Source organism: Larus michahellis, chromosome W (assembly GCF_964199755.1).
Source record: "Larus michahellis chromosome W, bLarMic1.1, whole genome shotgun sequence".
Taxonomy (NCBI): Eukaryota; Metazoa; Chordata; class Aves; order Charadriiformes; family Laridae; genus Larus; species Larus michahellis.
The window spans coordinates 22458585-22485624 of record NC_133929.1 but is presented as its reverse complement, the minus strand read 5'-3'; the positions used below and the strand labels follow the sequence as shown (position 1 = coordinate 22485624).

The 27040-nt window shown below is 44.8% G+C and overlaps 1 protein-coding gene and 1 non-coding gene across 2 annotated transcripts; both read right to left on the bottom strand.

Annotated features, from left to right (window-relative positions):
- Positions 1–4559: 4559 nt before the first annotated feature.
- Positions 4560–7354, bottom strand: LOC141735490 (large ribosomal subunit protein eL37-like). The gene is made up of 4 exons (XM_074568358.1): positions 7277–7354; positions 6412–6547; positions 6032–6116; positions 4560–4671 (listed from the first exon to the last, which is right to left on the bottom strand). Exons 1-4 carry the CDS (start codon positions 7277–7279, stop codon positions 4602–4604), a joined length of 294 nt encoding a protein of 97 aa, XP_074424459.1. The 5' UTR covers positions 7280–7354; the 3' UTR covers positions 4560–4601.
- Positions 4773–4853, bottom strand: LOC141735698 (small nucleolar RNA SNORD72). Its single transcript, XR_012584821.1, has one exon. It is a non-coding gene; the product is annotated as a small nucleolar RNA SNORD72 (small nucleolar RNA).
- Positions 7355–27040: the final 19686 nt, after the last annotated feature.

The window sequence follows — 27040 nt, the reverse complement described above, 5'->3', positions numbered from 1 at the left end:
TATCATGCAGTTACACTTTTGGAGCTAGACATACCAAATCTGGTCGATCTTCCACCACCACAATCACTTGAACAACACCTCTCTACCTTTGAGAAACCTTAATCTGAAACACTTTTGTCTAAAAAGTGAGACTTTCTATGCTGAATATGAAATGTAATAATTTCTGGTGTAATTTAGACTGTACATCTAATAGTCTCTTGGATTAACTGTGCCATATGTATCATTTTGAAAGATGCAAAAATCAAAGATATTACAGACGGTATATGGTAATAGTTCTATACATAAAGGGGCTGATCTAAACTAACAGTGAAAATTATGCAGAGGTTCAATTCCGATAACCCTTGAAATAAGATTATTATAAAAAGATCTCAACAAAAGATTTATATACTAAAAAACCACTGAGGCAGTCTAGCTTTCAACATTTAAGAAAACACTACAAAGAACTGAAGCGCCTCCAAATCTATATCTAGTGAAGCTTAGTCCAACTATGACTGACGTGTAATGGTGAGCTACCCAAGTTCTTATGAATACATTTCTGTCATGGTTTGGGACTGGTTGGCCAATGACAAGGCAACAGATGTTCTCCCCTACCTCTTGCTCCAAGGAGAAGAAGGAGAGAGATAAAAAGATTTATAAATTTAGAAAAAAATAAACTACTGTAATGAAATATTCATAACAAAACAAAAAAGGAAATAATGAAATAGATACAATATATACAAAACTGTACCAAGCTCCCAGGTAGATGTCATTGGCAGACACCTGGGAAAGTTCCAGACTGGACTCAGTGTCGAATGGGAACTGGATTCCAGAACACACTGATAGGGACTGAAGGTAGACAAACTAACAGGATCCTCCCTCAGACATTAGTCACTAAAGAGAGAGAGACACATTGAAGAAACAGTCCATTGAAGAAGAGCCAACTCAAACCCTCTGCTCCCTCAGCTTTTATACTGAGCAGGGCAGATGGGATGGAATACCCCAGTGGTCAGTTTGGGTCACCTGACCTGTCCACTCCTCCCCACAGGTGTGACCCCTCCACAGGGTAAACAACCAAGTCAGCTGACACTGGTTACCACAGCAACAAGGATAAGCAAGAGCCTCTCTCACTGAACAGAAAGTTGGCTCTGCTCCACCCCAAACCAGTACAGTTTCACATAACCCAAATTAACTGATTTCCTGCCCCTCACAAAGAATTTTAAAACAGTTGAAAATACAGTGTCTATCAAACTGTTTGTACATAAAATTAATTCATGCTGTAGGTAAAATTCCCCCTGAAATTAAGGTTGCAAGTTTTCAAAGTTACTGCAAGCCATTTCAAGTTTCAGTCATAGAATCAGAGAATGGTTTGGATTGAAAGGGACTTTAAAGATCATCTAGTTCCAACACCCCCTGCCATGGGCAGGGACACCACCCACTAGACCAGGCTGCTCAAAGACCCATCCAACCTGGCCGTGAACACTTCCAAGGGATGGGGCAACCACAACCTCCCTGGATAACCTGTTCCAGTGTCTCACCACCCTCACAGTAAAGAATTTCTTCCTAATATCTAATCTAAATCTCCCCTCTTTCAGTTTAAAACCATTACCCCTCATCCTATCATTACACTCCCTGATAAAGAATCCCTCCCCAGCTTTCCTGTAGGCCCCCTTTAGGTACTGGAAGGCTGCTATAAGGTCTCCCTGGAGCCTCCACTTCTCCAGGCTGAACAACCCCAACTCTCTCAGCCTGTCCTCATAGCATAGGTGCTCCAACCCTCTGATCATCTTCGTGGCCCTCCTCTGGACTTACTCCAACAGGTCTGTGTCCTTCTTATGTTGGGGGACCCAGAGCTGGACGCAGTACTCCAGGTGGGGTCTCACCAGAGCAGAGTAGAGGGGCAGAATCACCTCCCTCGACCTGCCTGGCCACAGTACTTTTGATGCAGCCCAGGATGCGGTTGGCTTTCTGGGCTGCGAGCATACATTGCCAGTTCATGTTGAGCTTCTCATCAACCAACACCCCCAAGTCCTTCTCCTCAGGGCTGCTCTCAAGCCATTCTCTGCCCAATCTGTATTTGTGCTTGGGATTGCCCTGACCCAGGTGCAGGACCTTGCACTTGGCCTGGTTGAACTTCATGAGGTTGGCACGGGCCCACCTCTCAAGCCTGTCCAGGTCCCTCTGGATGACATCCCTTCCCTCCAGCATGTCAACCATGCCACACAGCTTGGTGTCGTCAGGAAACTTGCTGAGGGCGCACTCAATCCCACTGTCCATGTCACTGACAAAGATGTTAACCAGCATTGGTCCCAGTACTGACCCCTGAGGAACGCCACTCGTCACTGCTTCAACATCAAGCCTTTGGCCACAACTCTTTGAATGCAACCATCCAGCCAATTTCTTATCCACTGAGTGGTCCATCCATCAAATCCATGTCTCTCCAATTTAGAGACAAGGACTTAGCATAGTTTCCAGGAGGATCTGCTCCATGATCTTGCCAGGCACAGAGGTGAGAGTGACTGGCCTGTAGTTCCCTAGGTTTTCCTTTTTTAAAAATGGGGGTTATGTTTCCCCCTTTTCCAGTCAGTGGGAATTTCACCAGAGTGCCACGGACTTCTCAAATATGATGGAGAGTGGCTTGGCAACTTCATCCACCAGTTCCCTCAGGACCCGCAGATGCATCTCATCAGGTCCCACGTACTTGTGCACCTTCAGGTTCCTTAGATGGTCTCAAACCTGGTTTTCTACAGTGGGCAGTTCTTCATTCTCCCAGCCTTTGCCTTCTGCAACTTGGGCAGTGTGGCTAGAGCCCTTGCCATTGAAGACTGAGGCAAAAACATTGTTGAGTACCTCAGCCTTCATGTCCTGAGTGATCAGATCTCCCGTTTCCTTCCAATCACTATAACCTTGATACGTTGTATATTATATAAATGCTCATTTGTCAGGAGCATGGTACAGCATAATTCATGCTGAGGCGCTAACGCATAGCAGCAGCAAATAGCTGAGCACTTGCATTTGCAGTATTATATCACGTTTGTGGATCAGCGTAACAGGCTGCTCAAAACAAAAATCCCACATTACACAGAAAACATCATATAAGACTTTGCAAAGCAAAGGTTTTCATTCTCACCCATAGTCAGAATAACTGCCATACCACTGTCCAACAAGCCCTTAGTGCCTTGCTGACCTGTTTTAAGATGCTCTGAGGGGTTATTATCACTCTGAGTAAAACAAAGACATTATAATTACTTCCTCCTATATTTGTTTCCCAGTATATAATCAAAACCCACATTTTAGATGCACTCCTGAGCCCTGCAAATAGATAGATGTGTAATATGTACAAAATGTATTTTTAATTTAACAGCTTGAACACCACTTTCAGACTCTCAGGAGGACCAATTAAAAGCAGAATGAGTACAGTATATTCGGTACATGGTAAGAGAACAGCAGGGTAAGATTTCTCTTTTTGCTTAGAAACAGCCTAAGTAGATACACTCAATTATCTAAAGGCATTGATTATACTTCATTTAAAATATAAGAAAGTGTAGTCAGGTGCACTTGTTTCAAACCTGGCTGAAAATTTCTTTAGTGATTTGCACAATACATTTGTTGACTGATGATCCTTCAGTACTGACAAAGCAGTATGCGACTTCTGGAAATTCATGATGAAACCAAAGGAATCATAGAACAGCCTCAGAAGCTTAAAGTATCAGAAGGTTTTGATTGGTTTGTTTTTCCCCCCAAAGTATTTTCTCTTCAAGGCATCTGAAAGTCCTCTAAACCCTTTCAGTGATTACTATCTTTTAAATTCCTAAAACTTTCTTTTCAGCATCTTATGATCACTTTTTTTAAAGCTGAGTTTGAGAGCCAGCTGAGTGACCCAGTAACACACCATGTAGAGTGCAAGTTTATCAGGTATCAATCCATAATTCAAACATACCCCCAAGTCACTGACTTCTGTATCATACTACCTACTATTTATTGTTTACACCCAGCATAATTAACTCTGATCTATTTGTGCGTCATCTTTCCACACCAACCTTCCCAGACCATTTGGGTAACTTGTCTCAACTACAGCAGATCTCCAGTTTCTTCATGTCTGGTAGTACGTGTGCTCCAGACTTGGGAGTTTCTTTTTACCCAAGAAGCAATGACCTACTGAATAGGCAATGCTTTTGCATGCCTTTCAGAGCCCCAGAACAATGAAAAATGGCTAAGACTGGGAATCCCTCTTCAACTATTCCTTTCCAGAACAGCACTTAGAGCCATTATTCAAGTTACTATCTTTGAGATAAACTCTGACTCTCCATGCTTGGGCACAATGAAACAGTCCATAGAGCCGATATTCCATTTCTCTTGCAGGCAAGTTCTTTTGAGTAACACATACAAGCCTCTTTTTAAGTTCAGCACGGAGATAACGGTCCTTTTCAAGGTGGAGGTGCTATCAAATGAAAAAATCAATTAAAGGATTATTTTTAATGAATTGCTTTAGTGCATACCATCAAGATTTTGTGTGTGTGTAAATATATGTATTTTCAGGAATCCCATATTTCACCGAAGTAAAACACATATAAAAGGTGACATTTTCTGGATAAGACCATTTATTTTAACAAATAGATGAGCCTTTATGATGAACTGGAGGCTGCAACAGCTGCTCTCTTGGGCTTCGGCGTGGTTCCCTCACGGAATCCATTCCTACAAGTAGAAATATGGTTACCACTTTTTGAAAAGGTGGTTTCTGCTCCAGGTTATTTTCTAACAAGTAATATTTTAGATCAAGTTCACCAGCTTTTTTCAGCGTCTCTCAGTAACGCACTGAAATCACTATGGAGTTCACATGTTCAGACATTTTTAATAAAAAACATAATTGACAAGCTGTTTGGAATAAGCAGTGTGGTTTTCTCTCTCTCCTGCTGAAGTAAGAGGTCCCTTCCAACCCTATGATTCTATGATTCAAACAGGAAGATTTCAGTAACTGAGTAAATACTGCAAGACTGAATCAGATACAACACACCAAACTGAAGGCACTCCTTACTTTATGTTCCTACTAAGCAACTCAGCAAAACTTTTCACGTTTGTTAGTACTGACATGCAAGTCCATTTCTTACAGAAATCCTCTATGTCTCCAACCAGAGATTAAGACAGGCATGACATAAGGAGAGTCAACCTCAAGCTTGCTTTTGGATATGATATTTCTACTTCAGCAACACTTGGTGGAAATCAGGCTGCAGTTGCACATCATAAGGTATTTTCTGGCTGCTGCTGGGAAAGACTGCACTCACCAAAAAACCCCAGATGAATAGATCCCTCAACTAGACCTAGGTCGAAGACTTAAAAGACTCCTACTTTTCACTATTAAATCCAATCTACATTTTTAGGAAAAGACTCTTGAATTGCTCGGTATTTTTCATCTGGCTTTCTGGTGTATTAGGCCAGAGGTTACAGAGCTCTGTTTTAGAACATGGAGGTCATACAAAATAAATTCTTAATGAGTTTAACAGTACAGTACCTCATAAGTACAACTCAAAGCTTTATAACACATTTTAGAAACCTGCAACTCAGAATCTGATGTTACAGTTACTGCTATCTGAACTCCAAATTAGAGCGTGACTACTGAAGTATTTCAATCCTGAACTTTTTTTATGGGCAAGAGGGGATTGGAATGCATTTCAAGAATTGTCTCTTACAAAAACCCACACTTCAGTGCAACCAGCAATTTCACTGATTCACAAATAGAGGCAATGCTACACAAAGCATACCTTTTCAAATGTGGGCGTTTTATTACAATACCCTCTGTGTTCTGTACTATCTACACTTAACAGAAACATCAGAGCTTGCTATACATCCTATGTGTTAACAGTGAGTGGCTTTTTATAATTGGCAGCATATTTCTTTGAAGACATAAGGCATCATTTATTTCCACAATATATTTAAAAAGAAAGACCATATCACATTAAATGTACTAAATAAGAGCGTTAACTTTGAATGACAAATTTTATAATTCAGTGAAATCCATGAAAGGTTTCACATTACACTAGTTTGTAATAAAATATACCTGAATTGACGGTAGACCCTTTTCAGGTGCCTCATACGACCAGTACCCGTGGTGTTGCGTCTTTTAGCTTTTGCACTCCAGTTATCTAGAACACAGAAGTTACTGTTGCTCATCTGCACCAAATAATTAGTTGCACAGTATGTCTGAATAGCACAACTATTCAATCTGACAGAAGCAAAAGAAAAAAAAGCTATAAATTAAGTCAATTTCTATGCAGTAATACTGCACACGTTAGCTGAAATATAGTTAAATCAGTGTTAATTTCAAAAAAAGCTCCAAACACTGCAAGATGACACAGTATTCTTCCTCGGTTGGAAAAAAGCCAGACTATTGAAGATGACAAAGAAACACAACTTTTTAAACTCAAGTGCATTACTTACACTTTCTCTTACGCTTAGCAGGGTAACCACATTTCCCACAGGTAGATTTCTGCAGATGGTATGCCTTGGACCCACATCGACGACACAAGGTGTGTGTCTTATTTCGTCGCTTGCCAAATGATGATGTACCCTTCGTCTGAAAAACATTTCGAGGCGTTACAAATATCACTAGCACTCACAAGTCATGTAACTCAAGCATAAGCTCCTTTAAAAAACATGCGCAAATTCACAAAGTCTAATAAACGTGTCAGAGGCACACTGAACTCAGTTTCACCTATAGGTATCCTCCATTTTTAGAAATCAGTTCCTTACACCTCTCTGCCATTCCTACCTCCCCGCCCAGTGCTGAACTAAAAGGAAGCCACCGAGTGGTTATCTCCAGCTCCCTTCTCATCTACCCCAAAATCATGAGGGATAAATAGTAAACTGCTTTTTCCTGAGAAAAGGTATTTATTTCACGCGGATCAGCCGTACACTCACTACAAGAGGCTTTGGCGAGCAAACCCCCTCTTCCTACGTTATCAGAAAGGCTGCCTCATCCCCAGGGAGAGCGCCAGCCTAGCCAGGCCCGCAGCAAGCACCGAGAAGACCCCGAAGAAGACCCCAGAGGCTCCCCGGCGGCAGCACGGCCCCACACCCCACCGCGGTCTTCCCGCCCAGGACGACACACTCCGCGCCACTACCAAGGCCAGGAGCGGCGCCCACCGCCAGGCGCTCAGGCTCAGACCCCGGCCCCGCAGCGCCGTCCCGCCGCCGAACCCGGCTACAGCAGGGCGTAGGGCCGCCCCACACCCCAGACGAGGCCCATGGCCCGGCGCGGCAGCGGATGGCAGCGGATACCCCGCACTCGAGTCCCAGCACTCACCATCTTTTCCAGGCGCCAGCACCAAAGAGGCTGTGCCCCGCCCCGCTTCCGCTATAGCCCGGCAAGCGCTTCCGGGTGTGTGCCGAGAGTGTCCGGTTGGGCGCAGCGGAGGGGTCCGTCCCGGCTGGGGAGGCCCGGTGCGGCAGAGAGCGAGTGTGGTCCTTGGCTTGGCCTCGCCCTGTTACCAAAGACGGGTCTCTGCTTTGTTTATAACCATATGCTAGCTAAAATGTTTGTTTAGAAAACAGCTAATTACTGACCTTCTTACTGTGTGAGAAAGTAGTCACTGAGCTGATCTTACATATAGTGATAATGAGGAGACAGCCAGAAGTAGCTGATCACCAAGGATGGGATAACGAGAAGTAGTAAATCACTTCAAGGTTCTTTTATGCATCAAGTATGTACTCCTATACCAATTAGGACAGAGCTGTGGCTACTTCAAGGAACATCCTTATCATCCTCAAGAAGTTGGCAAACTTACAGTAAACTTATACTGTCCTGAGATGACTCAATACCTTAAAAGGATAATGTGAGGAAGGGTCTCCTTACCCAAACGACCACTGAGACACTCATGCTTGTGCAGAAGTGTTTTGCCAACGCAGAAAAACTTAATACGCATGTGCAAAAAAGCTATTCGGTCATCCTAATGAATATGTAAGCCTAGGTGAAGTTATATATTAGGTAGGCGGAATTATGAGAATCTTTTGTGTATAAATAATGGGAGAATATGCCCGGTGAAGTGTGCTAGATTTGTGGGTTTCCCCCTGGCACCTAATGTTGAATAAAGCAATATCTCCTCTCTATGCTTTTGGTTTTGAGAGCTTTCGTTTCAGGTAACAGCCCCGGGTTGTGCTCAGGAGTCCCCTCCGTGTGGTGGCCCCTTCCTGCCGGACCCAGCCTGCTGGGACAGACTGGGGTCCCCAAAAGCCCTGGTGTCCCAGGTGAGACCCTCAGGGGCTTGGGCCCCAAAAGTTTGGTCGTCCCTGGTGACACCACCTCAAAACTGGTGCTTATTAGGGCGTTGCAATGTGTCCTGGGCCATGGTACGACTGGTCCCGGAAATAACGACTAAGGAGTATCTTTGTGTAAATATGTCTCTACTTGGTCAAGAAAATATTTAACGCACCTAAGTTGCCTTACTGGCACATAATTTTTAACTCTAATGCAGCTTCTCTGCGATAGTGCCTATGATGCTATTCACAGGTACAGCTCCACTTCAGGCTGCAGAATCAAGTCCTGGCTCTATTTCCATGTTCAGTGAAAACTTTTCATGACTGAAATTCAGGGACAGGGTATTCTTGGCAGTAATACATACTTTCAAAGTGAACTGCCTTAAAAAATAGGCAGCCCTTACTGCACGCTCTGCTTGTCCCCAGTCCCCCCCACGTCATGTGACAGTCTGCCTGCAGTCTAAAGCATCGCAATGGGCATCATTAATGCAAAATCGTTTTTTATTCAGATGCACCATTTAAATTCTCACATGCCAGCCTACCACACATCTTCAGTAGACTCACAATCTATAGGCAATTTTATCTTAGAAGAGTTAATTTTAGGGAAATAATGTACAGAGAGAACTTGAGGAAATTTGTGTTTAACTTATCACCAGTTCAATACCTACTTGTCTCAAAGTCAGCAATTGACAATAAAACCAATTTATTTAACCTCGACTGTAGAATTATATAACCTTGTCTAACAGCTCTTGATAAAAGTATGTATTTATCTGGCAGGCTAGATCTCATTCTTTCTGATTCTGGTTTACTGAAGCTGACTAAAAATGCAGTTATTCCAAAATGCAGCTGTCCGGGTCTGCCACAAGCCAGCAAACTGTGACGAACCCCCCCACAGTGAATGTGTGGACAGTTGAACCCCGTAACATGGAGCTTGTTGTTCAGAAAAAGGCATCATCCCATGGCACAATCCCCAAAGCAATTAAGCTGTGTCTGACTGCTGCATTTTCACTCCTGGACAAACCAGCTTTGTACAGTTGCCTCAATATTAATTTATCCTCACTTGTTTCCTGAGCATGGCCTCTCACTGAATTCCTTTGGCATTGATTTATGTGCTGGGAGGCTTTTGACTTTTGCTAAGGTTGAGGGATGGGGTAAAAAGCCATTTTCACTTTAGCTGCATTGTTTCCAGATGCACAAATGTGTGTCTCAGGCTGTTCACTCAGCTCTTTCATTTTGATTGGCAATTACTACACCATCCCCCACAGCATTCTCCTGGAGAAGCTGGCGAATCATGGCATAGACAAGTGTACTCTTCACTGGGTTACAAACTGGCTGGATGGCTGTGCCCAGAGAGTTGTGATTAATGGGGTGAAATCCTCTTGGCGGCCGGTCACCAGTGGTGTCCCTCAGGGCTCAGTTTTGGGGCCAGTTTTGTTTAATATCTTTATCAATGATCTGGATGGGGGGATTGAGTGCACCCTCAGTAAGTTTGCAGAGGACACCAAGCTAGGTGGGAGAGTTGATCTGCTTGAGGGTAGGAAGGCTCTACAGAGGGATCTGGACAGACTGGATGGATGGGTCGAGACCAATGGTATGAGGCTTAATAAGGCCAAGTGCCGGGTCCTGCATTTCGGTCACAACAACCCCAAGCAACGCTACAGGCTTGGGGAAGAGTGGCTGGAAAGCTGCCCAGCAGAAAAGGACCTGGGGGTGCTGGTGGATGGCCAGCTTAACATGAGCCAGCAGTGTGCCCAGGTGGCCAAGAAGGCCAACAGCATTCTGGCTTGTATCAGGAATAGCGTGGCCAGCAGGAGTAGGGAAGTGATCGTGCCTCTGTACTCGGCACTGGTGAGGCCTCACCTCGAGTACTGTGTCCAGTTCTGGGCCCCTCTGTACAAGAGGGACATTGAAGTGCTGGAGCGTGTCCAGAGGAGAGCTACCAGGCTGGCGAGGGGTCTGGAGACCAAGTCATATGAGGAGAGGCTGAGGGAGCTGGGCATGTTTAGCTTGGAGAAGAGGAGGCTGAGGGGAGACCTCATTGCCCTCTACAACTACCTGAAAGGAGGTTGGAGAGAGGTGGGTGTTGGCCTCTTCTCCCAGGTGAATAATGACAGGACCAGAGGAAATGGTCTGAAGTTGCAGCAGGGGAGGTTTAGATTAGATATTAGGAGGAATTACTTTACTGAAAGAGTGGTCAGGCACTGGAACAGCCTGCCCAGGGAGGTGGTTGAGTCACCATCCCTAGAGGTATTTAAGAAACGTCTAGATGTGGCACTTCAGGGCATGCTCTAGTGGCAGAGATTGTAGGTTGTTTGTGGTTTGTTGGGGTTTTTTTTGTTTTTTTTTTTTGCGTGTGTGTATGGTTGTACTCGATCTCAATGATCTCAAAGGTCCTTTCCAACCGTGAAGATTCTATGATTCTACTATCCCTGGAGTAACACCTAAGGCAGAGGTCTTTGCTCATATTCATTTTACCTCACCTGAAAATCCAGGCATTTAGTCCATCCATGGTCCCGCTGTAGTTAAAGGAGAGATATAAATGGTTCCAAAGGGTAAATCATCCCATCTTAAATTAGGTGTCCAAAGTAGGATGGATCCTTGGGAGGAACCCTTCTCCTTCCATTAATTCTAACAGGAGTCTAGACAGCCCCCTTAGGCTAGGCACATAGTTAGGTAAACTAATTAGTTTAAAGTTAGGTAAAATTAATTTTTCCCTGATTGACTCAATGAAAATATTTTTATAGCAATTCTGTCATCTGCCAAAAATCAAAAGAGAAAACTCTGTGTCCTATGGATGAAATGCCACACAGAAAAAAAATCCCAATTAATTCAAAGTATGAATACATCCTACAGGCTGGACTGGGTCATATTTCTCCCAGCAACCTTGCTGTGTGTCTTTTAACTAGTGCCTCCTTTCCTCTTTCTTTCTCATTAGATCTCAGAAATCTGGAAGATGCTGTGAAGACATTGGACAGATGCCATGGCAACAGCCTCCAAAAGAAGCATCTTGGTTTGGCTGCCTGCAAGGATATGCTGCCAGAGGAATTATTCTTATCCTTTGTGGGATAAAAATAATCTTGTTCATTTACATGTCTTCAAACCTGTTAGGAACAAAAGATTTTTTTTTTTTTTTATATATATATCATCATGCAATCATCTTTAGTATTCAGGAGCACTGGTTACTTCTAGGGTAGGGAATGGGCAGAGCTGTGGCTGATCCAGTACAATCCCAGAAGCTCTTAGCCTCCATGCAGGTCACAGGTGAGGACAGAGTTCACTGCCAATAGTGAACTCCAGTCTGCTCAAAACCCACAGACTCATGTACTAGCAACTGCTGAATGGCACCAGCCTAAATTCAGCACTAGCTAATTCACCCTTCTGCTTCAATGCATAGGAAGTAGTCCAAACAATTTAGAAGGTGACACATCTGGATTTCAGGACTGTCTTTTTGATGTAGGAAACAGCAATCTGTCACTGCAGCCTGTGTCCCATCACAGCTTCTGCACAGCACTTCTGGTCCATCCAGGTCCAGAGATGGGAGAAACTCTTTGTCATGCCAGCAAACACTGTGATCCTATTAAGCATCTAGATCGGGGTTTATTGAATATTGTGGAGGTGGGTGCCTTTCTGTATCCCCTAACACCATGTTCTGCAGTCTGTCTGATCTGGTTGGGGTTGAAAAACTGAAACAAAATGCAGCACTGGATGCGCCCATCCATTTTTTTCTTCCATCCCTCTGGGGTACAAGCCCCTCTGCCTCAAGCTGATCCTATCCAAGGACCTTCCCAACCTCCTTGCTCTGCCCTGGCACTTTGATGGGGAAGAGGAGAATCGCCCACTTCCAGTCCCTCCCCACAACTAAAGCAGAGCAGCCTTACAGATAAGTCCAGATCAGGGACAGGGAGACCAAAACCAGGGCTGGCTAGGCAATACAGAGGAAGGTGGGTATGAGCACCAAATAACCTCAGTGACATTTGTTTTGCATAGGTTTGGTGTCATATTACGTAGCACTATTGCCAGGGTGCAGTACAGCCATACAGTCCCTGATGTGACTATGGTGTGATTTGCTCCAAAATAGAGTAGTTGTATTGGTTCTACAAAACTTGAACACTGCTGAAAGGACTCATGTGTGGCAAATGCAAGACTGATATACAAGCAATTTCTGTCTAATGTCATCATATTGGCATCACTTATTTGTGCACATGTGGAACACCCTTTGTGCAAGTGAGGATGACTACAAGGGATAGGAATGGTGAAGATTCAAGCTTGATATATGCTAGAAGCTAGTTGGTGCTTGATATCAATTATCTTCAGAGATGCAGACAAGCTGAAGTCTTTATTTCTAAATGTGATCTCTTAGATCAAAGGAATGCTTTTAGGTCCTCTTGGATATTGACCACTTTGACCTAGGTAACAATGTATCAGGAAGGCATGAGAGTCAGTTTGGATGTCTTTGTTTCTGGATATCATCTTGATTTGCAGAGGCAGACATGTCGTTGGAATTAGTGAGGAAGAAACTACCCTGAATATCTGTTACCAAGCAGCCACAAGAAATGTAACTTTATTTGTATGGTATCCAGATCCTTCAGTTTGAAAAGAAAACTTTCATGTGTGAATTTGAACATTGGTCACCACAAGATGACAGTATAGTTCAACTAAAACTTTTCTCCTAAACAACTTTGTAAAAACTCTCTAAACAGTAACAGTAAATTAGGTTAATATATTGAAAACAATATTATTTCTGCAGTTCTTAAATCTCTATCACAATAATAGAAAATATGAGCAAACAGCAATGCTTATGAAAAAGGCTGTTGCATCCTGCTAAGAAACTAATGATTATAATACAAAAAGCTTTCTATTTGTTTAAAATGAAAATGGGTAGAAGAAAATTAAACAGCTGTCACTAACTTAGGAAATATCCTTGTAAAATATAGTGGAAATGATCAAAAGATTATCAAACCTCTTTGTATAACAAAGCTTATACAATGTGTATAAAATACATTTGATACTGTTGCTTCCTATAGCCAGTCCTCAATGGGAAGGGAAGAGCCCCTTTATCACAAGTATGTACTCTTTCCATGCATTCAGACTCTTACATAAAAAGCAGCACAAAATATGACCTCACATGTAGCACACTGAAATCAATGCAAGAGTTTAATAATAAAAATCAGTTATTCAAACTCACACTAAAGAGGGCCTCTGAGTGTTTTTCTCAATACTGAATTAGGAATTTTCATATTCACTCATCCTTTCTATTTATGATGGCATGAATAGGTTCGTAATGATGATCACATAACATCTCTTCTACAATGCTCATGAGAAGAGCAATATTTTTTTATTACCGTTCCTTAGCATTGGACAGAGAGACCAGATAATAGTCTTCAGACCACTGACAAATGCTTGGAGGGTGGCACTAATACTTGGTGGATCATGGTCGAAGCATGACTACCATCACAAACATAGCAGGAGCAAGAGCTTCCCACTCACTTCCTCAGCTGCGTTTAACCTTTGCCTTGGGATAGCTGGGAAGGATGCTGGGTCCTTCCCCACAAGAAACCCCACTAAAAATTTTTCTTTGTTGTTACATCTTGCTAGGGGAACAGGGGCAACATACATCTGTACAGCAGAGGTAACTACAAACCTGGGACACGCTTGTTACACAGTGCAACAGTGTCTTACAGAATTTTAAAATTTCCCTAGGTTTTTTTTGTGGTTTTTTTTTTTTTTAATGCTTATACTTAGACACATTACAGAGTTGTGGGGCTCAGAGGGTCGTGATTAGGGGCACAGAGTCTAGTTGGAGGTCAGTGACGAGTGGTGTTCCCCAGGGGTCAGTACTGGGTCCAGTCCTCTTCAATATATTCATCAATGACCTGGATGAAGGGATAGAGTGCACCCTCAGCAAGTTTTCCGATGACACAAAGCTGGGAGGGGGTGGCTGACACACCAGAAGGCTGTGCCACCATACAGAGAGACCTAGACAGGCTGGAGAGTTGGGCAGAGAGGAACCTTATGAAATTCAACAAGGGCAAGTGCTGCACCTGGGGAGGAATAACCCCAGGCACCAGTACAGGTTGGGGGCTGACCTGCTGGAGAGCAGCTCTGTGGAAAGAGACCTGGGAGTCCTGGTGGACAACAGGATGACCATGAGCCAGCAATGTGCCCTTGTGGCCAAGAAGGCCAATGGCATCCTGGGGTGCATCAAGAAGAGTGTGGCCAGCAGGTCGAGGGAGGTCATCCTCCCCCTCTACTCTGCCTTGGTGAGGCCGCACCTGGAGTACAGTGTCCAGTTCTGGGCTCCCCGGTTCAAGAAGGCCAGGGAACTGCTGGAGAGGGTACAGCAAAGGGCTACAAAGGGGATTAGGGGACTGGAACACCTCTCTTCTGAAGAAAGGCTGAAGGATTTGTGTCTGTTTAGCCTGGAGAAGAGAAGACTGAGGGGGGATCTCATCAACACTTATAAATACTTAAAGGGTGGGTGTCAGGAGGATGGGGCCAGGCTCTTTTCAGTGGTGCCCGGGGACAGGACAAGGGGTAATGGGCACAAACTTGAGCATAGGAAGTTCCACCTAAACATGAGGAGGACCTTCTTTCCTTTGAGGGTGGCAGAGCACTGGAACAGGCTGCCCAGAGAGGTGGTGGAGTCTCCATCTCTGGAGACATTCAAAACCCACCTGGACGCATTCCTGTGCAACCTGCTCTAGGTGACCCTGCTCTGGCAGGGGGGTTGGACTAGATGATCTCCAGAGGTCCCTTCCAACCCTATGATTCTATGATTCTGTGATTCTGTGATTGTTGCACCCAATCAGTAAGTTTCAAAGGGTATTTCACTGCCTAGCCTCAAGCTTGCAGAGGTGGTTGCCTGGCAATTTGGGTTGAGCACCAGAAGGGGTGCATACAAGAAAGCCATAAATTCCTTTACAAGGTAACAGCCATTTTCGTCTCTTTTCAGTTGTATAACAAGTAAATATTCTTGTCTTGTTAGTATTATTTTGATAACAACCTGTATTGATCTTGTTTTGTTTGATACTGTTGTCTTAAACCTTTGTTGCATTGTTCATGCACAAATATATGCACACCAAAGCCTAGAACAAAATTTTCACTGGAGATGCACAAAAAGTATTTGAGCTACCACAGTCCGGAATTGTAGCCTGCATCACATTACAGGTGGGAAGGCCCAGCTTCTAACCACATTCCCCTTGAATTGCAGCAGAAAATATTTCATCTGCGGTTTTGTGGTTGTTCCTGTATCCTGCCTGTGCCGGCTCACACAGTGGGAGATATCATGGTAGGTGGTTGTCTCGGCCACAGTGATCATGAAATGGTTGAGTTAAAATTTTTTTGTGTAATGAGAAAAAAGATCAGTAGACTTGCTACCCTGGATTTCAGGACAGAAAACTTGAAGCTACTCAGGGAGCTACTTAGTAGTATCCCCTGGGAATCTGCCTTTGAGGGCTTAGGGGTCCATAAGTGTTAGTCAGATTTTAATAATCACCTTTCAAAAGCACGGGCAATCCCATTGTGTTGAAAGTCAAGCAAGCAGAGCAGAAGACCAGCTTGGCTGAATCATAGAATCACAGAATAGTTTGGGTTGGAAGGGACCTTTAAAGGTCATCTAGTTCAACTCCCCTGCAATGAGCAGGGACATCTTCAGCTAGATCAGGTTGCTCGGAGCCCTGTCCAACCTGACCTTGAATGTTTCCAGGGATGGGGCACCTACCTCCTCTCTGGGCAACCTATTCCAGTGTTTCACCACTCTCATTGTAAAAAATTTCTTCCTTATACCTAATCTGAGTCTACCCTCTTTTAGTTTAAAACCATTACCCCTTGTCCTATCGTAACAGGCCCTACTAAAAACTCTGTCCTCATATTTCTTACAACCCCCCTTTAAGTATTGAAAGGCCGCAATAAGGTCTCCCCAGAGCCTTCTTTTCTCTAGGCTGAATGACCCCGACTCTCTCACCCTGTCCTCATAGGAGAGGTGCTCCAGCCCTCTGATCATCTTCATGGCCCTCCTCTGGACCTGCTCCAACACTTCCATGTCTTTCTTGTACTGAGGACTACAGAGCTGGATGAAGTCCTGTCCTGATTTGAGGTAAAACAGAACGAAATTTCTGTTCAATAATTTTACTTTGCAGCTAAACCTCTTCTAACTACTAGAACTCTCTGATATTAACAGCGTATTTTTCAGACAGTGTTTGCTTCTGGAGTGATAAGACCTCATTGTTTATAATTTATGCCAAGGAATGGTATGCAGAGAGCCTCTTGCTTATACTTATTGCTATAATAATAACGAAGGTCAGCTAACTTTGTTATTTGCCCTGTTGGAGGGTTGGAAGCAGAAGAACATAGAGGGGTTGCACCTGCGGGGAGGAGTGGACAGGACAGGTGACCCAAAACTGACCAACAGGGTATTCCATCCCATCGGCCTCATGCTCACTATAAAGGCTGAGGGATCAAAGGGTCAGCCCTCTTTCTTCAATGGCTGGTGTCCAAGGACTCCAGATCTGGAATTCAGTTACTATTCGTCACTGAGTCCATTCTGGGACTTTCCCAGTGCCTGCCAGTGACGTGATCACCATCCTGGGAGCTTGATACTGGTTTTGTATATATTTTATATTTTTTATTATTTTCTTTTTATTGTTTTATTAATATTTTCGTTGAAGTTGTTTGGTTTCTTCTAAACTCATAAGTTTCTTTCTCTCTTCCTTCTGTCCTGTCCTGGTTCCGGTGGGGGGGGAGCAGGAAATCGCGGCTTGGAGCGTGTTAGGGCAGGTTGGGGTGTCCCAGGTCTGGTCGGCAAGTGGTCGTTCAGTCATCGTGTTTGTATATTCCTCTATCCGTGTTATTGTTGTTGTTTTCTTGTTCCCTTTGCTGTTTGGTTAAACTGCCTTTGTCTCAACCCAAGAGTTCTGCCTTTTTTCTTCCGATTCTTCCCCGTATTGGGGAAGCCCGAGAGAGCGGCATGGAGTTCTTTCTTGTCGTCTGAGGCCAACCCACGACAGTCCTTTTAGGCGCCCAACGTGGGGCTCAAAGGGTTGAGATAACGACAGAATCCAACTAGAGCTTGTAAAAACAAATTTGCTGTATGCATTTATTGTATTCGGTAAATAGTCGCTGGTCATCATGTTGCTTGGTTTGTTCTCATGGCTGTGTTATGTAAATTCCTATATGGCTTATGTACTCCCCGTGATGTCTCCTGAATGTGTTCCAGGACTTGTTTAAGGTTAAACAACTATTTAAGACTACCACCCAGAGATCTGCTCCAAGGCTGGATAGTCAGGGGTGGCATGGTATGTGGGAGAACATGGGCAGGTACCTAGAGAACTTCTCACCTCCAATGGTCTGGGACTTCACCCCTGAACAATTACAGGACCCTGATAGAGTGGTAGAATATCTGAAGGGAAAATGCTGTGGCTATTCCAGAGAGGCACAACTCCCTGCACTGTGCTGGGCCCTGGCCCAGTATCTACCAGGCACTGGTCAGTATTATGCAGCACCCTCAAGGGGAAGAGATGGAGACCAGACTGACAGCCACTGCGGCTACTGCAAACCCTGCAACAGACACTGCATCTGCTGCAACCCCTGTGACAGCCACTGCGGCTACTGCAACCCCTGCGACAGGCACTGCAGCTACTCCAACCCGTGCGGCAGCCACTGCAGCTACTGCAACCCTGGTGGCAGACACTGCTGCTGAACCAGGGAACTAACCCATGCCAGTATCAGTTGCCCCCATACAGAAGAAGCAGTACAAAAAGAAATCAGTTCGCTTAGTAAGAGATGATTGGGAAGAAGACCCAAGCCCTCAGCCTCTGGAGGTGACTCCTGTCAGGCATGAGGGAGAGGTACCCCTTCAGTGAAGATGTTGTATGTCAACCAAGCAAGTGGACTACCATGGAAAGAGGTAGCCAGTACCTGAGAGAATTAGCTGTGCGGGAGATAATTTATTATGACTTGGACAATGCAGACTTACCCACAGACCCTGATGAGGCGCAATGCACAAGGCCCATGTGGTGGAAGTTTGTACCATTGTCAGATGCCAACTCACTGGCAGTAATGGAATGGAAAGGGGAAGAGGGACCAACGGTGGATGAGGTGGCTGGCTGGCTCCGGCGATACAAAGAATGTCTCTCTTCCGCCCTTGTCTCAGCTGTGGAGAAACTGTCCCGGAAGGTCCAGCCACTTGAAGAGAATATGTCCTACTCCTCACCTGTATGGGCCAGCATCTCAGCTATTAGGAGCAGGCATTTCCCCACTCAAGAGAGAGAGTACAGAGGGTACACACCACGAGGCACCCTGTGGTTCTACCTGCGGGACCACGGAGAGGACATGAGGAAGTGGGATGGACAACCTACTTGGATCCTGCGGACACGGGTACAGGAGTTGCAAGGAAGGACAACCACAAAAGGGGATCCCTCCAGGAAAAGGCAAGAAGGAACTGCACAGGCAGTTCAAGCAGCATCAGGTATCCTGGGAAGAGTATAGGGATGCTGCCTGGTTATGTAGGGATGAGGTCAGGAAGGCCAAGGTGTAGCTGGAGCTTAACTTGGCAGGGGATGCAAGAATAACAAGAAGGGCTCCTACAGGTATGTCAACCAGAAAAGGAAGGTTAAAGAAAGCGTACCCTCCCTGATGACCAAGAATGGCAAACTAGTAACAACAGACGAGGAGAAGGCTGAGGTTCTCAACAGCTTTGTTGCCTCAGTCTTTACTGCCAGCCTCTCTCCTCACGCCTCCCGAGTTGAAGGACTGCAAGACGGAGACCTGCAGGACAAAGTCCCTCCCACTGTAAGTGAAGACAAGGTTCGTGACCACATGAGGAACCTGAACATACACAAGTCCATGGGACCTGATGAGGTGCACCCCAGAGTCCTGAGGGAATTGGCTGATGGAGTTGCCAAGCCACTCTCCATGATACTTGAAAAGTCATGGCAGTCAGGTGAAGTCCCTGGTGACTGGAAAAAGGGAAACATCGCACCCATTTTTAAAAAGGGTAGAAAGGAGGACCCTGGGAACTACTGCCCTGTCAGCCTCACCTCTGTGCCTGGGAAGATCATGGAACAGATCCTCCTAGAAGCTATGCTAAGGCACATGGAGGACAGGGAGGTGATTTGAGACAGACAGCATGGCATCACCAGGGGCAAGTCCTGCCTGACCAACCTGGTGGCTTTCTACAATGGAGTGACTGCATCAGTGGACAAGGGAAGAGCAATGCATATCATCTACCTGGACTTTTGCAAGGCCTTTGACATGGTCCCCACAACATCCTTCTCTCTAAGTTGGAGAGACATGGATTTGATGGGTGGACTGTTCGGTGGTTAGGGAACTGGCTGAATGGTTGCATCCAGAGGGTAGTGGTCAATGGCTCGATGTCCAGATGGAGAGGGGTGACAAGCGATGTCCCTCAGGGATCTGTACTGGGACCGATGCTGTTCAACATCTTCATCAATGACATAGACATTGGGATCAAGTGTGCCCTCAGCAAGTTTGCAGATGACACCAAGCTGAGTGGTGCGGTCGACATACCTGAGGGATGGGATGCCATCCAGAGGTACCTGGACAAGCTAGAGAGATGGGCCCGAGCAAACCTCATGAAGTTCAACAAAGCCAAGTGCAAGGTCCTGCACTTGGGTCGGGACAATCCTCATTATCAATACAGGCTGGGGGATGAAGTGATAGAGAGAAGCCCTGCAGAAAAGGACTTGGGGGTACTGGTGGATGAAAAGCTGGACATGAGCCAACAATGTGCACTTGCAGCCCAGAAGGCCAATCGCATCCTGGGCTGCATCAAAAGAACTGTGGCCAGCAGATCCAGAGAGGTGATTCTCCCCCTCTACTCTGCTCTCGTGAGACCCCACCTGGAGTACCGTGTGCAGGTCTGGAACCTTCAGCACGAGAAGATCATGGACCTGTTGGAGGGGGTCCAGAGGAGGGCCACGAAGATGATCGTAGGGCTGGAGCACCTATGCTATGAAGACAGGCTGAGAGAGTTGGGGTTGTTCAGCCTGGAGAAGAGAAGGCTCTGGGCAGACCTTATAGCGGCCTTCCAGTACCTGAAGGGGGCCTACAAGAAAGCTGGGGAGGGGCTGTTTGCAAGGGCATGTAGCAATAGGACAAGGGCCAATGGTTTTAAACTAGAGCAGGGTAGGTTTAGATGAGACATTAGGAAGAAGTTCTTTACCATGAGGGGGTGAGACACTGGATGCCCAGAGAGGTGGTGGAGGCCCCATCCCTGGAGACATTCAAGGCCAGGCTTGATGAGGCTCTGAGCCATCTGATCTAGTTAAGTCCCTGCTTAGTGCAGGGGGGTTGGACTAGATGACCTTTAAAGGTCCCTTCCAACCCAACACATTCTGTGATTCTATGAACTGCTGTGCAAACTGCTGCGTCGTTGACTGTTGTGCTGTGCTCTGTTTTCCCAGTCTGTTCACCCACCCAGGGAGCCTGCCCTTGTCATGGTGCTCCTCTGCTGCTCACCCACCAGGTGCCGGTTTCTGGCACAGGCTATCTGCTTTTCCTGACTTCGAAAAGCCCGAAAACAAGCCCCTTGCCAGCTCTCTTTGCCATGATGCCCTTCCCCAGTGCAGACTTACCTGCACTGGAGCTTATCTCCTTGGCGAGTGATGAGGAGAGGTGTTTGATGCACCCCGGAATGCGGTTTGCCCTCTTGACTGCCAGGGCACAGTGCTGACTCATATTGAGCCTGCTGTCAACAAGCACCCCCAAATCCCTTTCTGTAGGGCTGTTCTCCAGCCACTCCTCTCCCAATTTATACTTGTGTTTGTCGTTACTCCATCCCAGGTGCAGAATCCAGCACTACTTCTAGTTAAATTTCATCCCGTTATCATTGCTCAATGCTCCAATCTATCTAAATGCCTCTGCAAGACATCTTGTCCATCGAGAGACTCAACAGCACCTCCCAGTTTAGTATCATCAACAAACTTTCTAATGGTGCATTCGACTTCTGCATTCAGATCATTGATAAATATGTTGAACAGAACTGGCCTGAGGATTGAGCCCAGAGGAACACCGCTGGTGACCGGTTCCAGCCAGATGCAGCCCCATTCACTACAACCCTTTGTGCCCTGCCATTCGGCCAATTTTTCACCCAGTGCAACATGAACCCGTTCATCTCACAGTTGGACAACTTGTCCAGAAGGATGCTGTGAGGGACAGTATCAAAAGCCTTACTAAAATCCAGAGAAAACTACATCTACCGCCTTCCCTTCATCCACTAGGCAGGTGACCTTATCATAGAAGGAAAGCAAATTAGGCAGGACTTTTCCTTTGTGAACCCATGTTGAGTATGCCTGTTGATTGCATTGTTCTTAAAATGTCTCTCAATAGTATCCAGTATGATCTTCTCCGTAATTTTTCCAGGTACTAAGGTTAGACTAACACATCTGTAGTTTCCTGGGTCTTCCCTCGTGTCTGTCTTGTAAATTGGAATAACATTGGCTAGCTCCCAGTCAGCAGGGACCTCCCCAGACTCCCAAGACCTTTGGTAGATGATCAAGAGGGGTCCTGCCTTAACATCCACTAGCTCTTTCAGTATTCTGGGATGAATCCCAACAGGCCGCATGGACTTACGAACATTCAGCTGATACAGCTGGTCCCTTGCAATATCGGTGTCCACAAATGGAAAGTCACTGCTCCCATACTCGTGGTCCTCTGACTCAGAGGACTGGGCAGCCCAAGGTCTATGAGCATAGATATCCAGTCTATCTAAATCTACGCTACTATCAGGGTAGATTTACATTAGATATTAGGAAGAAATTCTTTACTGTGTGGGTGGTGAGGCACTGGAACAGGTTGCCCAGGGAAGTTGTCACTGTCCCATCCCTGGAAGCGTTCAAGACCAGGCTGGATGGGGCTTTGAACAACTTAGTCTAGTGGAAGGTGTCCCTGCCCATGGCAGGGGGGTGTTGGAACTAGATGATCTTTAAGGTCCCTTCCAACCTAAACCATTCTATGATTCTATGATCATTAAACTGTTCAGGAGGGATAGGCAGGCAAGGGAGAGGTTTGATTGTATAGCCCTTACAGTTAGTGATGATGTGGTTGAGAGCCCACAGAAAATGAGCCATATTACATCTGCCATAGCAACACATTTGCCAGTGAAGGTTTTTGCTCTGCAGACAAGAGGAAGATACAGCTAATCTCAAAAGTCAAGGCCTTTTTGGTCTTACCCCCAGGTTTCTGCCTTTTCCCCGTTCCTTGCCTTCCTTCTTCCTTTTTCCTGAGTCAATGCTCTTTAGTTGTAGCTGGAGAAACAGTTTATTCATTGAATCTTTGTTGGCTGCTATCAGGTAGAGTCTATCAAATCTATTGTAGGAGTTTAATTGATAAAGAATTAGAGGAAGATAATTAACTTGAGTCGATATGATTTTATGGAAAACAAGTCTTGCCAGACAGCTGATTTCATTTATTGAGTGGCTTGAAGTCTTGAACATTGGTAACATGTACTTTGTTATTTACAAAGTCACAATTGAAAAATGAATGCTCTAAAATATCTTCAAAGTATATGTCCTGGTTTGAGATAGAACAAAACCAATTTTCTTTTCAGTAATTTTACTTTTCAATTAAGTCTCTGCTAACTGACTGCACTGACTGAAATTAACGGTATGTTTTTCAGACAGTATCTGGTTCTAGCAGACAATGTCTGATGTTTATAGTTAATACTTTTCCTCCACATGCTTTGAGATGATGCCCAGAACGAGCTGTTCCATCATCTTTCCAGGGATGGAGGTGAGGCTGACTGGCCTGTAGTTCCCTGGGTCTTCCTTCTTGCCCTTTTTGAAGACTGGAGTGACATTGGCTTTCCTCCAGTCCTCAGGCACCTCGCCTGTTCTCCAGGACTTTTCAAAGATGATGGAGAGTGGCTTTGCAATAACATCCACCAGCTCCCTCAGCACTCATGGGTGCATCCCATCAGGGACCATGGATTTGGGGGTGTTGAGTTTGCCTAAATGATCTCTAACCACCCAATCCTCCTCGACCGAGGGAAAGTCTTCCTTTCTCCAGACTTTTTCTCTTACCTATAGGGTCTGGGATTCCTGAGGGCTGGCCTTAGCAGTAAAGACTGAAGCAAAGAAAGCATTCAGTAACTCCGCCATCTCTGTATCCTCTGTCACCAGGGCCCTCACCTCATTCAGCAGCAGGCCCACATTTTCCCTAGTTTTCCTTTTGCTACTGATGTACTTGAAGAAGCCCTTCTTACTGTCCTTGACGTCCCTTGCCAGATTTAATTCCAAGTGGGCCTTAGCCTTCCTCATTGCATTCCTGCATACTCTGACAATGTTCCTATATTCCTCCCAAGTGGCCAGTCCCTTTTTCCACATTCTGTAAACTTCCTTCTTCCATCTGAGTTTTTCCAGAAGCTCCTTGCTCATCCATGCAGGTTTCCTGCCTCCTTTGCTTGATTTCTTACTCATAGAGATGCATTGATCTTGAGCTTGGAGGAAGAGGTTCTTGAAAGGAAGTGGTGTTTGAATATTAACCAGCTCTCTTGGACCCCCATACCTTCTAGAGTCTTCCTCAGACTTGTCTCCTTGCTGGGCCAGTTGCTCTCACTTTTGCTCGGAACCCACTGGCATTTCCAAAAGAAATCTCCCTGAAAAATGAGCTAGTTTGGTCTTTCATCTTCTGTTAACTAAAACCGATCACTAGAGTTTAATACTCCTTCTGTAACCTGCTCCAATAGAGGAGGAAAGAGCTAGGCAACAAGGAGCTGAAGAGCTATTGACTGACCAGGGGTGCAGATACTGAATCAGTGCTTTCACAGTATTTTTGCTCACAGTCAAGCTTTTCTTCATTCTTCTACCACACAAAAAATGAAAAATAAAAAAAAAAGATTGATATGGAGCGTTAAGGGGCTAAGCAGTGTTGCATGCTGGTGATGCCATGTGGGAAGCTTCACAGCTTTCTTGCATGCGGAGTTTCCTGTGCAGAGCAGGCAAAGCACATGCAACAGCAGCACAAATAGTAAGAAAATGGACCTACTGCCTGATTTACATTTCTTCATAGTCCTAAAAGTTGTAGGTGCTGCACCCTGGGCCAGATTCAGCTTTCAGTCTATGATGGCTTACGTATGAAGTTTTCAGATGAGAAATTCAAAATGTGAGTGCAAAAGGATACAAAAAGAACGACCTTCTTTTTCAGGACAGGCCACACTCTCATATAATGTCACATCACATTCTCACAGAAAACCTCAGTTCTCTGAAAACTCAGTATTGTTTCAGTGTGCACACCATACTGTCAAAATTGCCAGATTTTATTTTTTTTTTACAAAACTGCCAGATTTCTTCATCCAATGGCATTTGCCAAGACTTTAAGAATGTAACAGAAGATAGCCAAAGATTGCTTGGTTTGTTTTTTTTTCAGTTCCCCAGATTTGGGCTTCAACAGTAGTGCTATAAGTGTTGCACCCAGTGGGTACTATGACTTGTTTCAAGCAAAGATAATGCACTGCTAATGGTCAGGGAGACACTGCACAGTTAAACAAGCAGATTTTTGCAAACACAACTCCTACTCTGTGATTGTTATATTTCAAGCTACTGTAGGTCCAATTGATATAAGTTATCATTTTTAAAGAGAAAGTGTATTCTAAGCAAAAATCTTAATTTAAATAGAACTTTGTGATTTCATATATGAACACTGGAGAAAAGTGCACAGCAGACAGACACAGGAGGTAATTTCAGTCACAGTAATTCCCCAGTTTGTAAAAACACCCTGGACTAAAAACCTTACAAAACAGCATCTCTTTTGCTTTCCAGAGCTATTTGCAGGGTAATGTACAGTGGTACTCACTACATACAGGAATTCCAAGCTAGAGGGACTGTCATGTTCGCAAGGTGCCAGGCAGTGAGTGTCTAGTGTAGAGGGACTCCAGGACCCATCTGCCAGGACATGCTGCAGGCCACAGAGCATCCCCCTCTGCAAAAAACTCAAAGCCTATGATAATAAATCAAGATCCATCCACCAGAAAAGAACAAGAAAGATCAGGGACATCACTCACACCACTGGCTCTTCAATAACTGTAAATTGTTGTGCTATTGCAAAAAAATTTAAAAAATCCTAGATGGACCTGAAGTAGGGTTTAATATATTAAAGCTGTAAACTAATTGAAGTAGGTACTTAATATATTAGAACTGTAAATTAGAGTAGGAGCTTAATTTAGGAGACTGGATGCCTTAAAGCTGTACAAAGAGCAGATGCAACAGTTGCAGTACTAAATGTCAGAACTTATCTCCTATTTTTTAAGAAAGAATGCTTTAGGACAATATAACCTCGTAGTAGAAGCTTATCTCTCAAAACAAGGGGCCCAGGATTACTGAGGAATGCAGAGACTAGTCAAAGCTAACACTTTTGATGTGCCAGCCAGAATAAAGAAGTAGAGGCCTGCAGTTCACCAGAAGGTCACAACGATGAAGAGGAGTGGAGGAAGTAAACGACCACCAGATGTCTCTGAAGACCACCGAGAGATTCTAGTGTGCATGCGGGAGTGGGCAGTAACCTGTAATAATGAGTTAATGAATAGGTAATAATTTCTTGGAAAACTAGTGAATATGCATACATAGTATGTATTTAAACTGTACATCTAAATCAGTTGGTGCGCACATTAGGCGGACCAATCCCCTGTGTGCCCGGTGCTGCAATAAAGAATACCTGCTTAATAGTCACCGAGGCTATTGAGTCTTAACTTCAGCATTTCACTGTATCAGACCAACAAAGCAGACTAGGATCATGCTACCAAAGCAGGCTTGAGAAGCCCTCAGTTATCCCTTCTAGACTGAGTTCTGGTGACGGGTTTAAGCAGAGCAGGAAAGATGACATGCACTGAGACACCTTTAAAGTGAACACCCCAACAGCAACGGTGCATGTTCACACCACCCTGGTTCACCAGTTACCAGTGCTGGGGGAGGCCAAGGAGACATGCCTTTCTCAGCACCCCAGAGAGCTGAAACGTGAGGTAATGACAGTACAAGTACAGTGTAAGCAGAGGAATCCAGTGTCTCTTCAAAAAACTTTTGGATTTAATTTGTTGCACCCAAGGTCTCACAGCACAAACCTCATCCCTTTTCTCCAAGAATTCCTCCCTTCATCTATTCTGCCCCTAGCGTGGGGCCATGAAGCTCTGTCTTAAAACAAGCCCAAGCCCTCCATTTCCCTGACTGAATGAGCATTTCAGAACTTGCCTCTTCAGATATCCAGAAATTGTCTTCTAGTTTACAGTATCAATTTATTCATGACCAGTATGTGGCCATTTTATCCTGAGCTAATATTATCCCTCAACTCAAAGAACTCTTTCCTCTCCTCAGCATTTACCACACAAGATATTTATTAAGAGATATTACATCCCCTCTAACCTTTGTTCGATCTGGCTAAATGAGCTAAGCTCATCAGAGGAAATGTTATAATTATTTTAAAATGCAATTACCAGTTCTACTAACAAGAGAGAATAGAGAGACTGCAAAGTCAGGGGGACTTCAGTAGTAACAATTAAAACATGAAGATACCTGCCTTAGAGGTTTTAGCTGGAGATAATAATTAATTTCCCAAATATATGTTTCCCCATGTGACACAGTCAGCAAAGAATGTCTTCTACTAAAGATAAGGATAATTCACTTTACATTCTACAATACCAAACCTACCCAGCATCCAGCCAGCCTCCAGCTTAAACAGCTCTTTGCACATCTTCTCATCTTTGCCAGCGTGGGTCTCAGGAGGTCGCTTCAGCTTCCCTCCAGATGCAGCACAGGCAGCGAGTGCATTAGCTGTGGTGGGAGGCAGAAGACTGGATGTGCTGAGGAGT